The 16,426-nt window shown below is 40.7% G+C and overlaps 1 protein-coding gene across 17 annotated transcripts in view; it reads right to left on the bottom strand.

Annotated features, from left to right (window-relative positions):
• Positions 1–16,426, bottom strand: part of NRXN1 (neurexin 1) — a 1,211,846-nt gene that overhangs the window by 15,995 nt on the left and 1,179,425 nt on the right. For 11 of the 17 annotated variants that reach the window (XM_025201341.1, XM_025201684.1, XM_025201483.1 and 8 more), the window contains one exon: positions 16,279–16,366. In XM_025201341.1, coding sequence (XP_025057126.1) covers positions 16,279–16,366 — 88 coding nt within the window. Of the gene's footprint in view, positions 1–15,195; positions 15,331–16,278; positions 16,367–16,426 lie in introns of those variants that run through there. The other 6 variants (XM_025201393.1, XM_025202073.1, XM_025202182.1 and 3 more) reach the window with 2 other exon arrangements.

Below are 16,426 nucleotides of genomic sequence, written 5' to 3'. Positions count from 1 at the left end.
AAAAGGGTAGAAGTAGGAAAACAAAAGGTAATGGAGGGGGAAGAAAACAGGGGACAAAAAAAAGCCAAAGGGAAAACACTACAGAGGTAATAATACAAGGTAAAAAAGAGGTTAGCAATTAAAAAGAAATGGTAGGGAACAAGGAAAATAAAGGTGGGGGAGGGGAGAAGCAGGAGAACGGCAGGGGAGGGGGAGGGGAGAAGAGAAAAGGTGGTGGTTGTGGGGAAGGAATGTAAGAGGCCAGGCCAGGCAGGTACCATGTGAATCAGATGTCAGGCAGGTTGCAATGTCATAAATCCAATGTCTATATTGAGTCCATGATTTTTAGTATCTAGTAGGCTGGTGAAGTAAAGTTAGTAGGGTCATCTGCAAAAGGTGTGGTGTAAGTTCCCTTTGAGGATTAGAACTGAGAGATTGGAGAGAGAGAGTGATTGTCCTGTGAGAAGTGTGCCCCCACCAGTAATCGGGTATTCTTGTCTTTGGCAGATTTCTGTATGCATTCATTCTGGTGCGCAGTTGTTGTTTGCCTTCTCCTACATATTTTCCATGAGGGTATTTGGTGCACTGGATGAGATATATTAATTTTTGTAGGTGCAGGTGTAGGATCCAGGAATGGTGATGGTTCTGTTATGGGGTGTAGTTATTGTGGGGGTGGTGAAAGTATGTTGGCAGGTTTTGCATTTCTTGTCCAGGCATGGTCTGGATCCGTTGGGTCCCTGAATGGACTTAGAATCATCGACTCACAGAAAATGAGGGTTAGAAGGGACCTTAGGAGGTCATCTAGTCCAACCCTCTGCTCAAAGCGGGACCATCCCCAACTCGATCATCCCAGCCAAGGCTTTGTCTAGCCAGGACTTGCAGTTATTTTATGACTTAGGTATCTGAATGTGTTTAAGTCCTGTTTTGGGGCCTAGTTTACTAAAGTGTGTCTGGTCCTAAGGCTCTACTTTGTGAGGGTGAAGTTACAACTAACAATTAGACCATACTTTAGGCACCAGTTAACTGGTGCTACATGTCCTTTGATCATTGCAAAGTTATGTAACTTCAGGATAGGGTTAATTCTGGGCCATGCTACCTAACTTGTAACAGTAACTTCAGTCTTCTCCACAGAGATAAAATTAGCAATATGCATCCCATGATACACCACTCAGTCCCTGCCCTTCCCAACACCTTCCCCCTCCACACAGAGCTGGGATAGATCCCAGCTTTCCTGGCTCCTAGCCATGCCATTCCTCACTACCCCTCCAGTGGCAAGTCAGAGCTGGAGGCAAGAAACAGTATTTAACCTTTAATGTCTGACTGCTCATAGCATGTTCTAACTTTAACTGCTTAACATCCCACAGATTTAGTGCAACACCTAACTTCACCCATGTAAATAGGCCTTTAAAATGAGTGTGAATAACAATTAAGCCTTGTGTTTTTTTCTCATTGTTGTCCTTTCATCTCTCCCTGGGGTCTATTTTTACATGTCTTTATGGTTTTCTTCTAAGAAACAATACCAGTGTCTCAGGTTAAATACAAAGCAAGAGGTTAAGAGGCATTTAAAGCTTATATCTTAATACAAAGGTTTTGCTGTCACTACCACTACCTTTACTTCTAATTTCTCCTTTGTTTGCACTGTAAAATCTCTTTATAGGTTTACTAAGCAAGATTATATTTTACCTGTTTCCTCACTGTTCCAATTAGTCCTTCCTCTGAATGATATCTGAACTAAAGCAAGTTTACTATGAATGTTTAATAGACCCTGTTGTTTTGCCACCACATTTTTCCAGCCTTCTGTGAGAGGAGCTACTTTGGCACAGTACTTGTGTAATGTGATTGTGATTCAGGCCCAGCACCTTAGCTTTAACAGTTGTGAAATAAAATGCCAAAATATTCTAATTCTTGTGGTAATGTGGCAGTGAAGGTAATACTGGGGAAAAGTAATGTGAGATAATGTTTCTTTTCACAGACAAAAGCATGCACATATGTTGCACAGTAATTACAAGGCTATTTTACTGCTGTCAGGTGAGCATTTGGGTCAAGCAGTACAGTACACAAGAATATATATATGCATTAGCTATAACCAATCAAAAGAAGGACTAGTATCAAAGTATATAGCTTGAGGGACACAGTAGATCTGCATTAATTTTCCATGTGCCTAAACCTAAGACATTTCCATGTGCCTAAGACATTTAATGTCAAAGAAATTATGGCACCTGAATTATTTATCACCAACAAACTAAGTCCAGTCTATAGTTTGATTCTAGAGAACAATGTTTAGAATTTTATAATAAAGAAGAGGAAATAAAACATTGCAAATGAACCCCTCCCCCTAATTTCTTAATTCTGCTCAACTAAAATGTTGAAGTTCTTACCTAGGGCCTGATCCAGAGACCATGAAATTCAATAAAATCCACTCCACTGATTGTTAGGGAAATGGATCAGATCATCAGTCCTTACTTAAGAAAAATTCCCACTGACTCCAAAGTCCTTATTTCTAGTAGTCCAAATTCTCACTGAAGTCAGTGGGAGGCTTATTTGGGTAAAAATAAAAGAGCAGCATACCTAACTTTGGGCAAAAGTTTGGACCAGATGACCCCTGAATTCCCTCCCACACTATGATTTGCCCCAGTAACTACAGGTAGAACTGGGCGGTGATTTTTCATGGATAGCTAATGGTCATGTGAGGTAATATTTTCAAAGTGTTAGCATGGACATGTACATGCACATGCACGTCCTGTTGCTTTTTCAAGGGGTATTAGAATTTGTCTAATTCACTTATCCATTATTGAAAATACCACTCATCAAATTCACCAGCTGACTTCTAATTTTCTAGATTGATTAATCAAAATAATGTCCTTAGGAAATACTAACCCAGTGAAAATATCCTGTGATAAGGATGAGAATGCACATTGCTTTCATTTGTGTTTTATTACTGTAAGCTAACTTGCTGTTTATGAAAATACTTGTGACCTAGATTTCTCCATTTACTACCCATAGGGAAAAAAAAAGTCTACATTTACAGAACCAAGAGCAATGGCAATGCATTCTTTCTGAATTTTACTGCCAATTTGTTGCCATCCTGACTCAGAAGGATCACCTTCAGAAGAGAAAGTATAGATCATTGGAGTCTGCTGACCTTAGGAAGAGACTGATCAAACACTAATGTCAGATAATGAACAAACTTTCAAGTCACCATATTCCAAGTTACAAACTGGACAGTATGTATTTATAAGAAATACCTGCTATTTTCTTCAAGCAATGGTGATTGCTATTATATATAGTGATCTTATGTTGACTGCTATTATAGATAGGTACATTGATTTTTTTCTGGCCAGTAAGAAATAATTTCATTGGGTGTGTAATGCTTTTGCAAAGCTTATTTTCACATTTTATCTGTACATACAATGCACATGATACATGTACAGTTGATGAAAAGCAAAATACTTTCATCTAAGAGAACACAGTCATGTATCTGTTTTGTTCTCATATGACTGACAGAGCAACATTAGTGGAAGTGAGCATTTTCTTTAAAGTTAATGCTGTTTCATTCAATCATTGCTACGCTTCACATCCAACACATTTCTCTTTCTTGGGCAATAACATTCCTTATCTTAAGTAGATCCAAGCACTTTCCTTTGTACACCTGGAATAAATTAAGTTTGATTATTCCCTACCTTTTGTTTTATGGTTGATTCCTCTGCATTTTAGGAGTAATATGAAACAAGCCATCTGGACATCTCTCTAGTTGCAGCAAATGGCCTCTAAGTTGAGGTCTTCCTTTTCTTTTCTTCTTCTTTCTTTCCTACCCTCCTTTTTGGTTTAAAATAACTCACCATCCTGACCATTCAGGTAGTTAAAGAAGAATCCTAAGCAATTGACTGTCAGTGTTTTCTGTGGATGGGTTGATGCACTGGAATATAGACCTTCCAGAGAGAGGATTATATATTATACTTTGAATGGATGTAAGGCCAAATGTTCTTTCCAGTGCAGAATCCACCTAACAGGCCAGAGTACTAATGATCTATAGGACAGAAATATTTGCCCCTGATGGCTACAGAATGAGAAGGATCTGCTTTCCAATACTGTTCTCTCCTCAGGGTTGGAGCATGCTTCCTCATTACCTGCATGATCCAGCTTCTGTAGAACTGTTTTCATATCATGCAAGGGGTGTACAGCTCTCCAGTGAGGTCTGCCAAAATCATTTCTGCTCTCCACAAACTTGCAAAACTATCTGCTTGGCATGCGGTCTTTTATACTCAGGGGCCTCAGTGCAGAAAAAACATTATAGAATATGCCAAATGCTACTGAAGTTAATGGGACTTCAGTGATGGGTTCTAGGTGAGCACCAGCTTATGAGTGTTGCTGAAGTCTATCAAGTGGTAAGCGTGATTCATGGTTTTGCCAAAATCGGGATGCTAACAGTACATTCAAGATCCAATCCAGATATCCTAGATAATGGGACAATCTTTCATAGTTTTACAGTTTCATAGTAACTAGGGTCAGGATGGACCGGAACAGATCATCTAGCCTGACCCCCTGCCACAGGCAGGAATGAATGCTGGGTTCACAAGACCCCAGACAGGTGATCATCCAAACTCCTCTTGAATTTGCCCAAGGTAGGGGCGAGGACCACTTCCCTGGGAAGTTGGTTCCAAATTTTGGCCACCCTAACTGTAAAATATTGCCTTCTGATAACTAACCTAAACGTCTTCTCCATCAGCTTATTACCATTGTTCCTCATCACCCCAGGTGGTGCTGGGGAAAAAAGGTCTCTATCTATTTGATGTTGATCTCCCCTGATGAGTTTGTAGGCAGCCACCAGGTCTCCCCTCAGCCTCCTCGTGCTGAGGCTGAACAGGTTCAGGTCCCTCAGTCTTTCCTCATAGGGCCTGTCCTGCTGCCCTCTCACCAAGCGGGTGGCCCTCCTCTGAACCCTCTTCAGGCTGGCCACATCCCACTTGAAGTGTGGCACCCAGTACTGGACGCAGTACTCCAATTGCGGCCTGACCAAAGTCGCATAGAGGGGGAGTATCACCTCTCTGGACCAGCTTGAGATGCACCTTTGGATGCATGACAAGGTATGGCTGGCCTTGCTGGCTGCGGTCTGGCATCGGTGGCTCATGTTCGTCTTGGAGTCAATAATGACTCCGAGATCCCTTTCCGCCTCTTTGCTTTCAAGAGAGGAACTCCCCAGCCTGTATGTATGCTGTGGATTCCTTCTCCCAAAGTGTAGCACCCTGCATTTCTCTACGTTGAACCCCATCCTATTTTCATCTGCCCACTTTTGTAGTCTGTCTAAATCTATTTGCAGCCTCTCTCTCCCTTCCAGTGTGTCCACCTTGCCCCACATCTTAGTGTCATCAGCAAACTTGGACAGTGTGCTTTCCACCCCCTTGTCCAAGTCGCTGATGCAGATGTTAAACAGTGGGGGCCCAAGGACCGAGCCCTGGGGTACCCCACTGTTCATATCTCGCCAGGTTGAGTACGACCCTTCCACCACTACTCTCTGGGTGAGCCAAATTTTTTACCCATCCAACTGTGCAGGCATCAATGCCACAGTCACTTAATTTATTGATGAGGATGGGGGGTGAGAGACAGTATCAAAGTCCTTCTTAGATTCTACTTTAACAACCCTGCTTTTGAATTCCTTCACAATAGAGTCAGAGACACTGTTATTTTTCTTTGTTTTAAAGAAGTTACAGAGCCTTCTTTCATTGATGACTGGTTAAATTAATTCCTTCAGGAGCATTGTCCAAATATGTCCATTTGTGCTGAGTTACCGTTGATAATATGGCTTATATATTTAAACTGCCACAAAGGCTGCTTGACAGTCTTTGAGTTTATCAGATAATTACATGTGCTACTGAGATGTACCTGACCAAAAGACATTAAATTTGGGGCAGCTTGGATTAAAAAAAAGAAAAAAAGCCCTCCATGTTTTGCAAATTTAGTCTGTCTTTAATACTTGAGAACATTTGACTATGTGGAATAAGCATAACATTTTAAAGATTTTAAACACCGTTTTCATTAATCATTTGCACAAGATTCCATTGCAAAGACAACAAAGGCTTTATTACATAGTAATATTTTAGTTTCTCTCTTCCTCAGTTAGAATCAAGCTTTTAGCTACTCTGAAGAGAAGTTATGGTTAATGGTAATGGTTTCTTAAGGCCAGCCCAAAAGAACTATGACAACTAAAATGCAACTTGCTCAAGTCCAAAATTGCAGGCCAAACAAATACTGGTAAATAGTGACCTACAGAAACACTTAATGCCAGCTGGGAAGCTATACTTCTATTTACTACATTGTCCTGGCTAGGTCTTTATATTATTTTTTTATAAAAGTGACTTAATGAGATGACTGGCCAAGATCAGAATCTTGTGAGAACTTGTCAGAATACTGTTGTAGCTCACGAACCATTAGTTTTTGCCTTCACCATCTCAAAGGACTTTATAAAAACACTTCTTTTGCAGTTGGTTTGAAAATCATAACACAGCTAGGTCTATAATTTTGTTGATAGACATTAACTGTTAAATAAATCAACAAAGGACCAGTGCCATTATTCATTAATATTCAGGTACGGTATGGCCTTGTTTTTTATCGCACCTTTGATTTACTAAAAAGCTGCAATTTCAATAGCAATTTTGGTGGACATTACAGGATAATTAAACTGACTTCTAAACAACAGTAGTTTCTTCTGGGAGAAGAACAAAGTTGCTTTTACAAAAATTATAATGAGATAGTTTCTTTGAAATAATAATACATATTTAAATGGAGATATACACCTTCATGGTATCTTTTTTACAGGAGCAGAAAACTCATGAAAAATTCTAAATCTGGGATTACTGCTCCATGGAAAGGGGAGGTAGATGGAGAAGCTCTATATCAGATGATAAAAAAACGATGACAAATGGAGACTGGGAATCCAACTCCAAATGAAAGGTCAAACCCAATGATGCCTACCTCTGGGATATTCCCGAATTTCTTATGCTTTGACAGTGCCTGTATAGTTTACTGTACCACAAAGTCTCAATCTGAAAACTAAACGTGTGGCTTCCTCATTCTCCTCATAATGCAAAGATCATGAATGTGCTGGTATAATGAGACTACTGCATCTAATTCTCCCTAAGCAGAGGATTGAGGCTGTTGGTCCTGTCCAGGCTGTGAAATTCTAGCTAATGAAGGGCTTTGAATCACTGAAGTTCAGCTATGGATAGACACGGTAAAGCTCATATCCCTCCTTCCTGCCCCACATTTTGAGAGCTCCCCATGCAATACGTAATGTATATGCATCTTTCAGCCTACTTATTTAATGAGCTTGTTTTTTTATCAACATTTTGGAAACCCACATAAAATTGCAGTATAATTTGATTGAGGCATGGATGCTCTTAAATGTCTGGAGCCATAAAGATCAAATTTGTCCTATGAAATAATTTTAATTTTAATTTCTCCATCTCTTTAGATTATAATTGCTCCATCTCTTTAGATTATATAAAACATAATTCTTGCTTTGGGCTGATTCTGCCTCACATAGCTGGTGTAGCTTTAATTGAGTTATCTCTCAATTGTCCTGGAGTGAAAGCAGGATTGGGCCCAAATATGTCTCACTGTGAAAATGTACTGACTGGAATGCTGTCTTTAGGGAGTTCTGATATCAGGTTTATACTGAAATATATTGCTTAGAGTGTTGGGCTTTGTTTTTTTCATGGATGTGCACATGGCTTCTCTCTAAGCATCATCAGTATGATTTTCCCTGAAATATGTGAACACATTTGTTCACCATTCAGTTGCTGGTGTACTTCAGTGGGGATGTCAGATGTAGGGATTTCTTTTTTTTTTTCTTCCTTTTCTTGCAATAGTGCTATACTATGCATTGCTATGTGTCACAAAATATCCAATATTAGCAGCAAAGTGTACAGGATATTCAGTTGTCCGTTACATAGGTTGGTAATCGGTGATTACATTAATCATTTTATATTACTATAGCACTTTAACCAAAGACTCATAAGTGCTTTATGAATTTAAGGCTCAATAGGCTCAATCCTGCTGCTTTTGCTCAGGCAAAATTCCTATCAGCTTCAATAAAAAGAAAAAAGAAGTCAAAGGAATTAATGCAAATGTTCTCTTGGTCAGGAGCTCTTTTTCTTGACAGAGCCTCTTAACTGATGTGTAAATGATACGATATGAAACCACTTCACCTGATGCTGAAATGTTCCTGTCTTGGTGATGATGAGAGGCAACTGTTTAACAATGTATAGCAACTCAATGGAGCACAAAAGACATCCAGATATGGGCTCATGATGTTCAGCATCAGTACCCATGCGCTGTTTACTCAAAAAAAAAAAAATTACAAATGAAGTGAAATCTAGAACCAGATCTCTTCCAAATCTCTTCCAAGGTTGCTCACCCTATATAATTGAATCAAAGAAGATACATTGCATGCTATTATGCAGTTCTGCTCCAAGCCTTCACCATGAGTGCTACTTTGTTCACTGAAATGCGGATCCCAAAAATTGTGCTTCCTGCCATGCCACATGTGCCTGCTAGCCTCTACCTGCCAGCAAGTAGCGAGCTTGGCTCCCCGCTGGGAGAGCACACTCCCATGGTTAGAAGCCCCAGTCAGCTGAAGGGCACTCCCAGCCTCTGAAACACACGGGAGTCTTGAAACGCTCCCATGAGCTTCAGAGAAAGAGCACTTGCACAGGTACTATTAAAGACATGATAGGAACCAGCCGTTAAGTTATTACATAAAATACGTAATTCCTTGTTTTTTCACCCATTAATTGAATGAACCACCAGGTCACTACTTAAGACCTGATCAACCAGTTAATCGCATCTTAAGTGTGATGTCTGTCAGAGGCCTTAGATAATATTTTTCCTTTGCTGCTGCTTGTACCTTTGGTTTTTACAAAGTACTGCCCCACATTTCTTCTCATGGGACTCTTTTGGAGCATTCTGGCCATAGCGCAAGAAAGTAAACACATGCTTAAGGGCTGATCCCTTGGTAACACACCATGAATCCCACTTGGTAACGTGGAAATAATTAATCCTATTCCTCTCTTAGAACAAAAGATCAGCATTGAACAAGAACAATTAAAGCTATCAGATGACGTATGATACTGAACTATTCCAAAATTGGAAGACAAGATATGATACTCCACCACTACTCTGTGAAATGGTAGGGAGGAGCTTTCAGATAGGAGAGTGTTGAGTAAAGGGATGTTTTCATCAGTTGCCAAAACGGTTTTGGCGAGGGGGAGGCAGGGAATAGAAAAAAGAAAGAATGGTGGGAAGACATAACTCAATTGTCTGAGCCTGAAAGGAAGCCTGTATATGTTAACACAGAGGTTTTCTTCTTAGAAATATGTTCTTAGTGCTCCTCAGTTCTGTTAGTACAGATTTGGCTGTATTTTTTAAATTGCCAATCTCTTACCATTCCAATTTCTAATGAGCCTTTGAAGTGAAATGTTGAAGATTATCCTCAAATGGGGCATATGCACATAGCCCTATTACTGAAAAAAACAGTTACTGGGCATCCAAACATACGCAATGGCTGTCATTCGTTTCTCTAAAATGCAGGGTGACATGTGGTAGAAATAAATCTAATCCCTATTTTCACTAATCTGACTAATTTTGATTTTAATCGGCCAATTTTGGACATGTACCCACCCTTTGTTGTATTTTTTGAAAGCTACAGTAAGCTGCATATTCATTCTAGCAAGTAAAATACCAGCCCAGTAGAACTGGGATAAGAAAGCTGTAAAGCACGGCTCCTCACTGAAGCTCTATGGAAATCTGAGATCTGCACAGAGCGTGGGAAAAGGTAGAGTAAATCCCTTAATCTGGAAACTGGCATTAGTAGACCATTCCTGGGTCTTTTCTTTTGGGTAGGTTTCCAGTAAAAAAAAAAAATGTTTTTCACAACACACAATCAATATAAAAAAAGTGAAGTCTTTAAGGCTTTATTACTACTTCTATGGGATGAAGCAGCCAAGACAAAGTAGAGGTTGTTGCTGTTATTATTTAGGACAAGAGAATGGAAGGTGGTAAGAAAGTAAAAGCATAATGTGTTGCCTTTTCTTGCAAAAACATAAAGCAAACAAAACACACTGGCTCAGTTGTGCATGCTAATAAATTTGTTATGACTTCATCTAATTATAGCACATTTAGCAGTTTGTACACCAAAATGAAACCTGCAATTATAATGTTGTGTGACTTAATGTTCTAGACAAGTTTATGGGATTGCTGTTTAGCAGCTCCCAATCTGTGCTATATTTTTATATCCCATAAGGAATTTGTGACAAGTCGCATATTCCCATTTATTATTTAGAAGACAGGTGCACAAAACAAAGCTGGTGGTGGTAGATCAGGACTAGCAAGCAGCTACCAATGCAGCAGCATATTTCTCCCAGGAAACAGAGCCCCTTTCTGAAAATAAATCTAGTTAATCAATAATTTAGAGCTTCTGACCAATCAATATGCTTATGATAAGCAAACTGTATGTAGAGCAGGCTGTCATTTTGGAACTAGGAATTCTGGTTTGAATTAAGCATACTATGGGCAAACATTATGCAAATATACCCATATGGCTCTGAATCTGATTGGGCTTGGGCCCAGTGTATTGATGCAATATCCCTGCAGCACAAATTCTGTGCTCCCCTTGAGAGTTCTAACTCTGCCTCATTGTCTCCCATTGCTGCCGTGGGTCTTCCTCTAGCTGAATGAGTGTCAGGCAGCCAGAGACAAAATGTAAATGGATCTCAGCCCAGTGCCTCTGAAAACAAAGCTAGAAGATGTGAACATATATTCTGCTTTCTAGGAGCTTATTAGGAAAGATGAGTAGAAAGCCCCACCAGCAGCAATCACTGGAGGTGTGGAACAAATCTAGTTTCTACAGCGACTCAAGGAAGAGAGACCCAAAAGATGCAGAAAACTGAAGGGGAAGAACAACTCCTTCAGAATTTCCTACCCTAAACTTTTAAAAGTCATGACTGAAATCTTCCAAAAATCATAAAGTTGTGTTGAAAATTGTGAGTTTTTAAAAACAATATTTAGGTTCTTTTGTTTACCTTTTGGTTTCTGAGCTTTTGGGTTGCACTCACCACATTTCAAGCTTTTCCCCCCCAATCGTGGAGATACTTTATGGCTTTGTCTTGTAATAGATGAAGGCTGAGATGTCCATGTGATCTTCTCCCTCCTCCCAATACACAGGGCTGGGGCTTTATGACAATACTGGCAACTTCACAATAAAAATGATGGTAACACTAGTGCCCACTCATTTTCCCCCTGCAAGTCCTGGGAAATTGTTGGGAGAAGATCAATCCCACACTGGGTGCATCTACATGTGCACTTTACTGCCGAGTTGACTAATTAGCTCTGCAGTGAAGTGTCACTGTCTACACAAGCGCCCCTATTGGGGCACAGTAAATGAATTAACTCTGCCATAGGATAGTACTGTCTGGGACAAGTACTATCCTATGGCAGAGTCATTTAGTGTGGTGAAACACACATGTAGATGGTGACTAGGACTGGCTGGGGGCATGAGGGTGCTACAAGGCTGCCTGCTGACTAGCCCCACACTGTAGCTGCCTGCTGACTAGCCCCACACTGTAGCTGCCTGCTGACTAGCCCCACACTGTAGCACCCTCATGCCCAAGCCAGCCCCAACACCACGTCTCAGATCCTGGGGCTGGCTCCCTAGGCCCCCTGCCAGGCCAGGGCTGCTCCAATCTGGCTCACATAGGCACACATGAAGATGCTGCACCTGAGAGCAGCTAATTCCGGTGCGAACTGTGCCAGAGTTTATTCAATCAGAGTAACTGCATGTGTCGATGCACCCACTGTGGATCTGACTGCGATGGCTTTATTTACACTGGGTGCGTCTACACAGCGTAAATTAGTTTACTGTGGGCTAATAATGTTGCATGTGTAGATGGTGACACTTTAAAATGCAGTTATTAGGACTACTCTGCATTAAAGTGCATGTGTAGAGGCAACACTGAGTAGTATTTTATACCCTAGATAGTCTCATTGAGTTCAGTGAGATTACTTGCAGAAGAGGCACTAGTCAGGAAGGGTATGACAAACAGTTTGACTGAAAGGCTGCTGTGCTGGAGAGTTACTGCTAGTTTAGGGCAATGGAAGCTCCTTTGGCCTGTGCTATCCAAAGAACAAGAGGTTAAGGCAATAACTGTAGAAGGGTAAATTGAGACTTTTTGAAGAGTTTCAGAATGAGGAGGGGAAAGGATGGATAGCTACGGACATTATCTATCAGAGACCAAACAGGCAGGATAATAAATATTTTGGAGAACAAGAATCCTAGCACCGTGCTAACCCAGAAATATCTTTAAAGCAAAGGCAACTGAGATTCCAAAACTGTAAAAACAAAGCTGTTCTCAAATTAACAGAAAATGAGAAGCATAGCTGAGTGATCAAAGAGAAGCTGAAATACAAAACCTAAACGTCTGGACATAAAGCTAATGACAAGGCTTTCCACAGAGACCGACATTCATATTTCCCTTTGGGCCACAATTTGGATGGAAATGATAATTTGTTAGAAAGCTTTATTCCACCACTGGCTCCCCTGCCCCTGCCAGCTAAATGACTAGGCATGGCTTAGAGCTTGATAAGCTTTGTTAGATTTGCAGTCCTACATCCAAGGCTTTAAACAGTCTTGGAGAATGTCTACTACATCAGTGAACAATGGTGACATTTCATTGGCTTGTAACAAACTGTAGGACTGAGATAGTGCACATGCATTCCTAATATCATTGCTTCCTTCCTGGGGGGAGCAGGGAAGCACTTCAATGCACAGTAACAAAAGGCATGGTTTCCATTTATTAATGGGACAACACCACCTGGTTGTATTAACCAACCAAGCAGCTGGCTGTGAATGAGCTGAAGCCATGAAGTAGATTAATGCAGTTGTGTTGAACCATGATGGGCAACTGCCTGTGTTGCTAAACTCAAGACTTTAAAAATGAGAAAAGAGCACCAAAATATATTCCATAAATGTATTTTCACTTTGAAATGCAAACAAGCTGGATTCTGGTGCTTGTGTCCTGCACGTGATATATGGCACCTTTGCAATTAAAATAGCTTCCTCAAAAAGTAGGAACTTTTCAGGCTGATAGAGTGTGCACTGATTATCACCCGGAAAGTGCTGCTCCGGATTTAGACACTTCACTTTCTTTGCCAGAGGCTAATGCTACTTAAAATAACTCAGATCCTTTATTTCTGACAGGAAAGGAACTTTATCCTAGAGCTTCCTAGTCTACTTTAAACCACAACAGACTAACTTGGTAGGGACAAGTTCTCTAACGGTTCTGTCACACCAGAGGTGCCTCACCCTTGGCCTGCACGCCAGATCTGGAACCCCAGCACTGTGTCATTTGGCACAGGAACCCAAGGCCCAATCTTGGTGCGTGATGGCGGCGCATGGCCCAATCACAGTGCATGGGGAGCCAGCCAAATCTGTGAAGGCCCAAACTTGGCACATGGGGTCTGATTAGGCCCATGGACCAGCTCTGTGCCACTCATCTGGGCTGTGGGGTCAAAACGTTGAGCACCACTTCATTACACTGATAGCTGCCCAGGAAGAAATCAAATACAACTACCGGTCAATCATGAAAACAGGCTGCAACTTGTTTCACCTTTATTGAAATGTAATCAGATTACCACACTCGCATGTGGCTATTTGACTACAATGGGAACCATACATCTGAATCTGAGATAAAGTGGGGTGTCTTAGGGAAGAATTTTTAATTTTATTCTTATCTGGCTGTTGTCATAGAATCACAGAGAAGCAGGGCTGGAAGGCACCTCCATGGGTCAGCTAGTCCAATCCCATGCCTGAGGCAGGATTCATTTCTGTCCAAACCATCCTATACAAATCTATAATCTAACCTCTTAGTAGAACTACACAATCAACTCTGACACAAAACAAGACATAACACCCTGACCTGCCACCATGGCAAACATCCTGTGTCTGTAAAAGGCTGGTAATATGTGCACAAGAGATCACAAGTGGGCCACCCCCCCAGCTACAAAGAAAGCAAAATACTCCACAGTCCATACTATACCCCTAGAGTTATTTACATTATTACAGAGGCCATTCACACATTTCACCTATTTATACTTAAATGGAACACAAGAATCACATATAAAATCTTTCCACCTTTACTTCCATAGCTAAATAACACTTTAAGCACTGAGATAATGATATCAAGTAATCAAAAGCAACCAACCAACAAGTTGCATACAATTATTGCATAACATTTGTAATACTCAAAAGTCAATAATAAAATAAGCAGGGCTGATATACAATTAAAAAAAAAATTAACCACAATTAATTGCGAGATTAAAAAAAATAGTTGCAATTAATTGCAATTTTGATTGCACAGTTAAACAAGAGTCAGCAACCCCCCCTGCAACCCCCCTGCAACAGCCCGAAGCCTGTGCACCCTGTGGCTTCCCCACCCCCCCCACAACCAGCACACAGTCTCAGCCCCGACCCTGACCCACCCCAGCAAGAGGGCCCCAGCAGCGGAGGTGGGGAGAGGCTGCTTTCTCTTTGTGCCAAACAGAAACGTTTGCTCGGCTGTCACCTCTGGTTCCACTACTCAGCATAGGCAGGTGGCCCAGAGCAGGTGCAGGGTGGGTCGGGGTCAGGGCTGTGTGCGTGGGCTCCAGCTGGTCTGGAGCTGGTCTACTCTGCCAGGCTGAGTTCAGAGAGGGCATGGAATAGGCCGTATTTTGCCCACCCCTGCTCAAAAGGTATGTGTGCAATTAATGCCAGTTACAAAAATGAATGTGTTAACCTGTTTTGTGTTAATTGCATATGTTAACTGTGATTAACTGACAGCCCTAAAAATAAGTGATAAATAAAGTACTATATAAGGAGTTCATTCACAGAAAATGATTTAAAAAAATCCACAGCCATCAAAAATTTAGGAATAATCTACCTTAACTCCATTTTGACACCTGGGTTCTTTTTACAGACATTTTTATACTATTAATTTTACAAATAAATCTAACAAAAGATCTATTTCTTATAGAGCTGTAGTGAATGCATTGCTCTTTGGAGAAGGAAAATATTATTCAACGTAATTTGCCTTTTTTGCAATAAAATGTCAAGTCTTTTTATGCCTTCAAAATAAATAGTACAGTTTTATTACCAGTGGCTCATGGAAAAGCCTTTTATAAAAACAAAATTAAGGTCTGCTTTTCCAGTTCTCTTCATTCAGGCAAATCCTTTATTATTTAGCAGAAGTAAGGAGTGCAGCAGGTCATAAAGGAGAATTTCTGTTTCACAGGAAATTTTGGCAGTTCAAATACATTCTGTTCCTAATTTGAATGAAAAATAAATTGAAATTACCCAGGAAATAACTTTTGAAAAAAATCCATCAAGGAATATTGATTTTTTAAATCAGATTTTTATTGTATTTTATGCTTTTTCACTTTTGCGTGATTTTTACATCATTTCAGATATCAGCAATAGTGCATAACATGCTCTAGTTAGTGCAGCATTTCTCAACCCTTGGGTCACAACCCAAAACAGGGTTGTAAGACTATACAAAGAGCTGCAAAACAAAATTTAAAAATGAATTCTCCTTTAAAGGAGAAAAACATGGAAAACCGTGGGTTTTCCCTTTCAAGCTGGCAGAGTTCCAGTCTGTAAGGGGCTGCTTGGGCACCCTGCATGCCCCATACCTCCCCCCCCACCCCACACACACACACTGCGGGGGGGCTGGTGCCTGGGGGCAGCAGGTTGGGAGTGAGGCGCACTGGGTTGGGACTGGCCATTGATGTTTACAAATGGATCCTGGTACATAAAAGGTTGAGAACCACTGCTCTAGTGCACTGCTACTGTTGCCTTGTTGTGACAGAACATGAAATTGGCTTTTTCATTTTATTCTGAAAATTATTAATGGAAGTTACTACTTTGCATAGATTCAAATATTTTATCTTTCTTCTTAGGTCAAAATATGTCAGTTTTGTATTCTAACAGTTTGGCACTTTGTTGTAAGAGTATCTGTACATTGCTGCTTCTTGCCTCAGGTTCTTTACCAATCTATAAGGTTACTGAGATCAAAAATATCAACAGCTTGCTCCAACAGCAGTTACCTCTGAAAAAACTGCTAGCAGAGATTGTCTCCTTTCCAACAAAGAGCTGGCTATGTACACCAATTAAGGCCCTGATTCAAGCCTACCATCTACCTGAGAGTCTAGATTCTTATGCAACTGCAGCATGCAAATATGAAATAAATGAAAGTAATAAAAAAGTTGACTAACCTAACCCACCTGAGCTCGGCTCACAGGGATCAATATCCTCATCATCGCTGGGACATTCAGCTGAGGCCACCAGGATGTCATCTGTGGTCTGCAATAAAAACAAAGTCAAGCAGGGTCACTTAATTGATCCAGCATGCACTTAGATGAT

The sequence above is a fragment of the Alligator sinensis genome, unplaced genomic scaffold (assembly GCF_000455745.1).
Source record: "Alligator sinensis unplaced genomic scaffold, ASM45574v1 scaffold131_1, whole genome shotgun sequence".
Taxonomy (NCBI): domain Eukaryota; kingdom Metazoa; phylum Chordata; order Crocodylia; family Alligatoridae; genus Alligator; species Alligator sinensis.
This window is presented reverse-complemented; position numbering and strand designations above follow the sequence as displayed.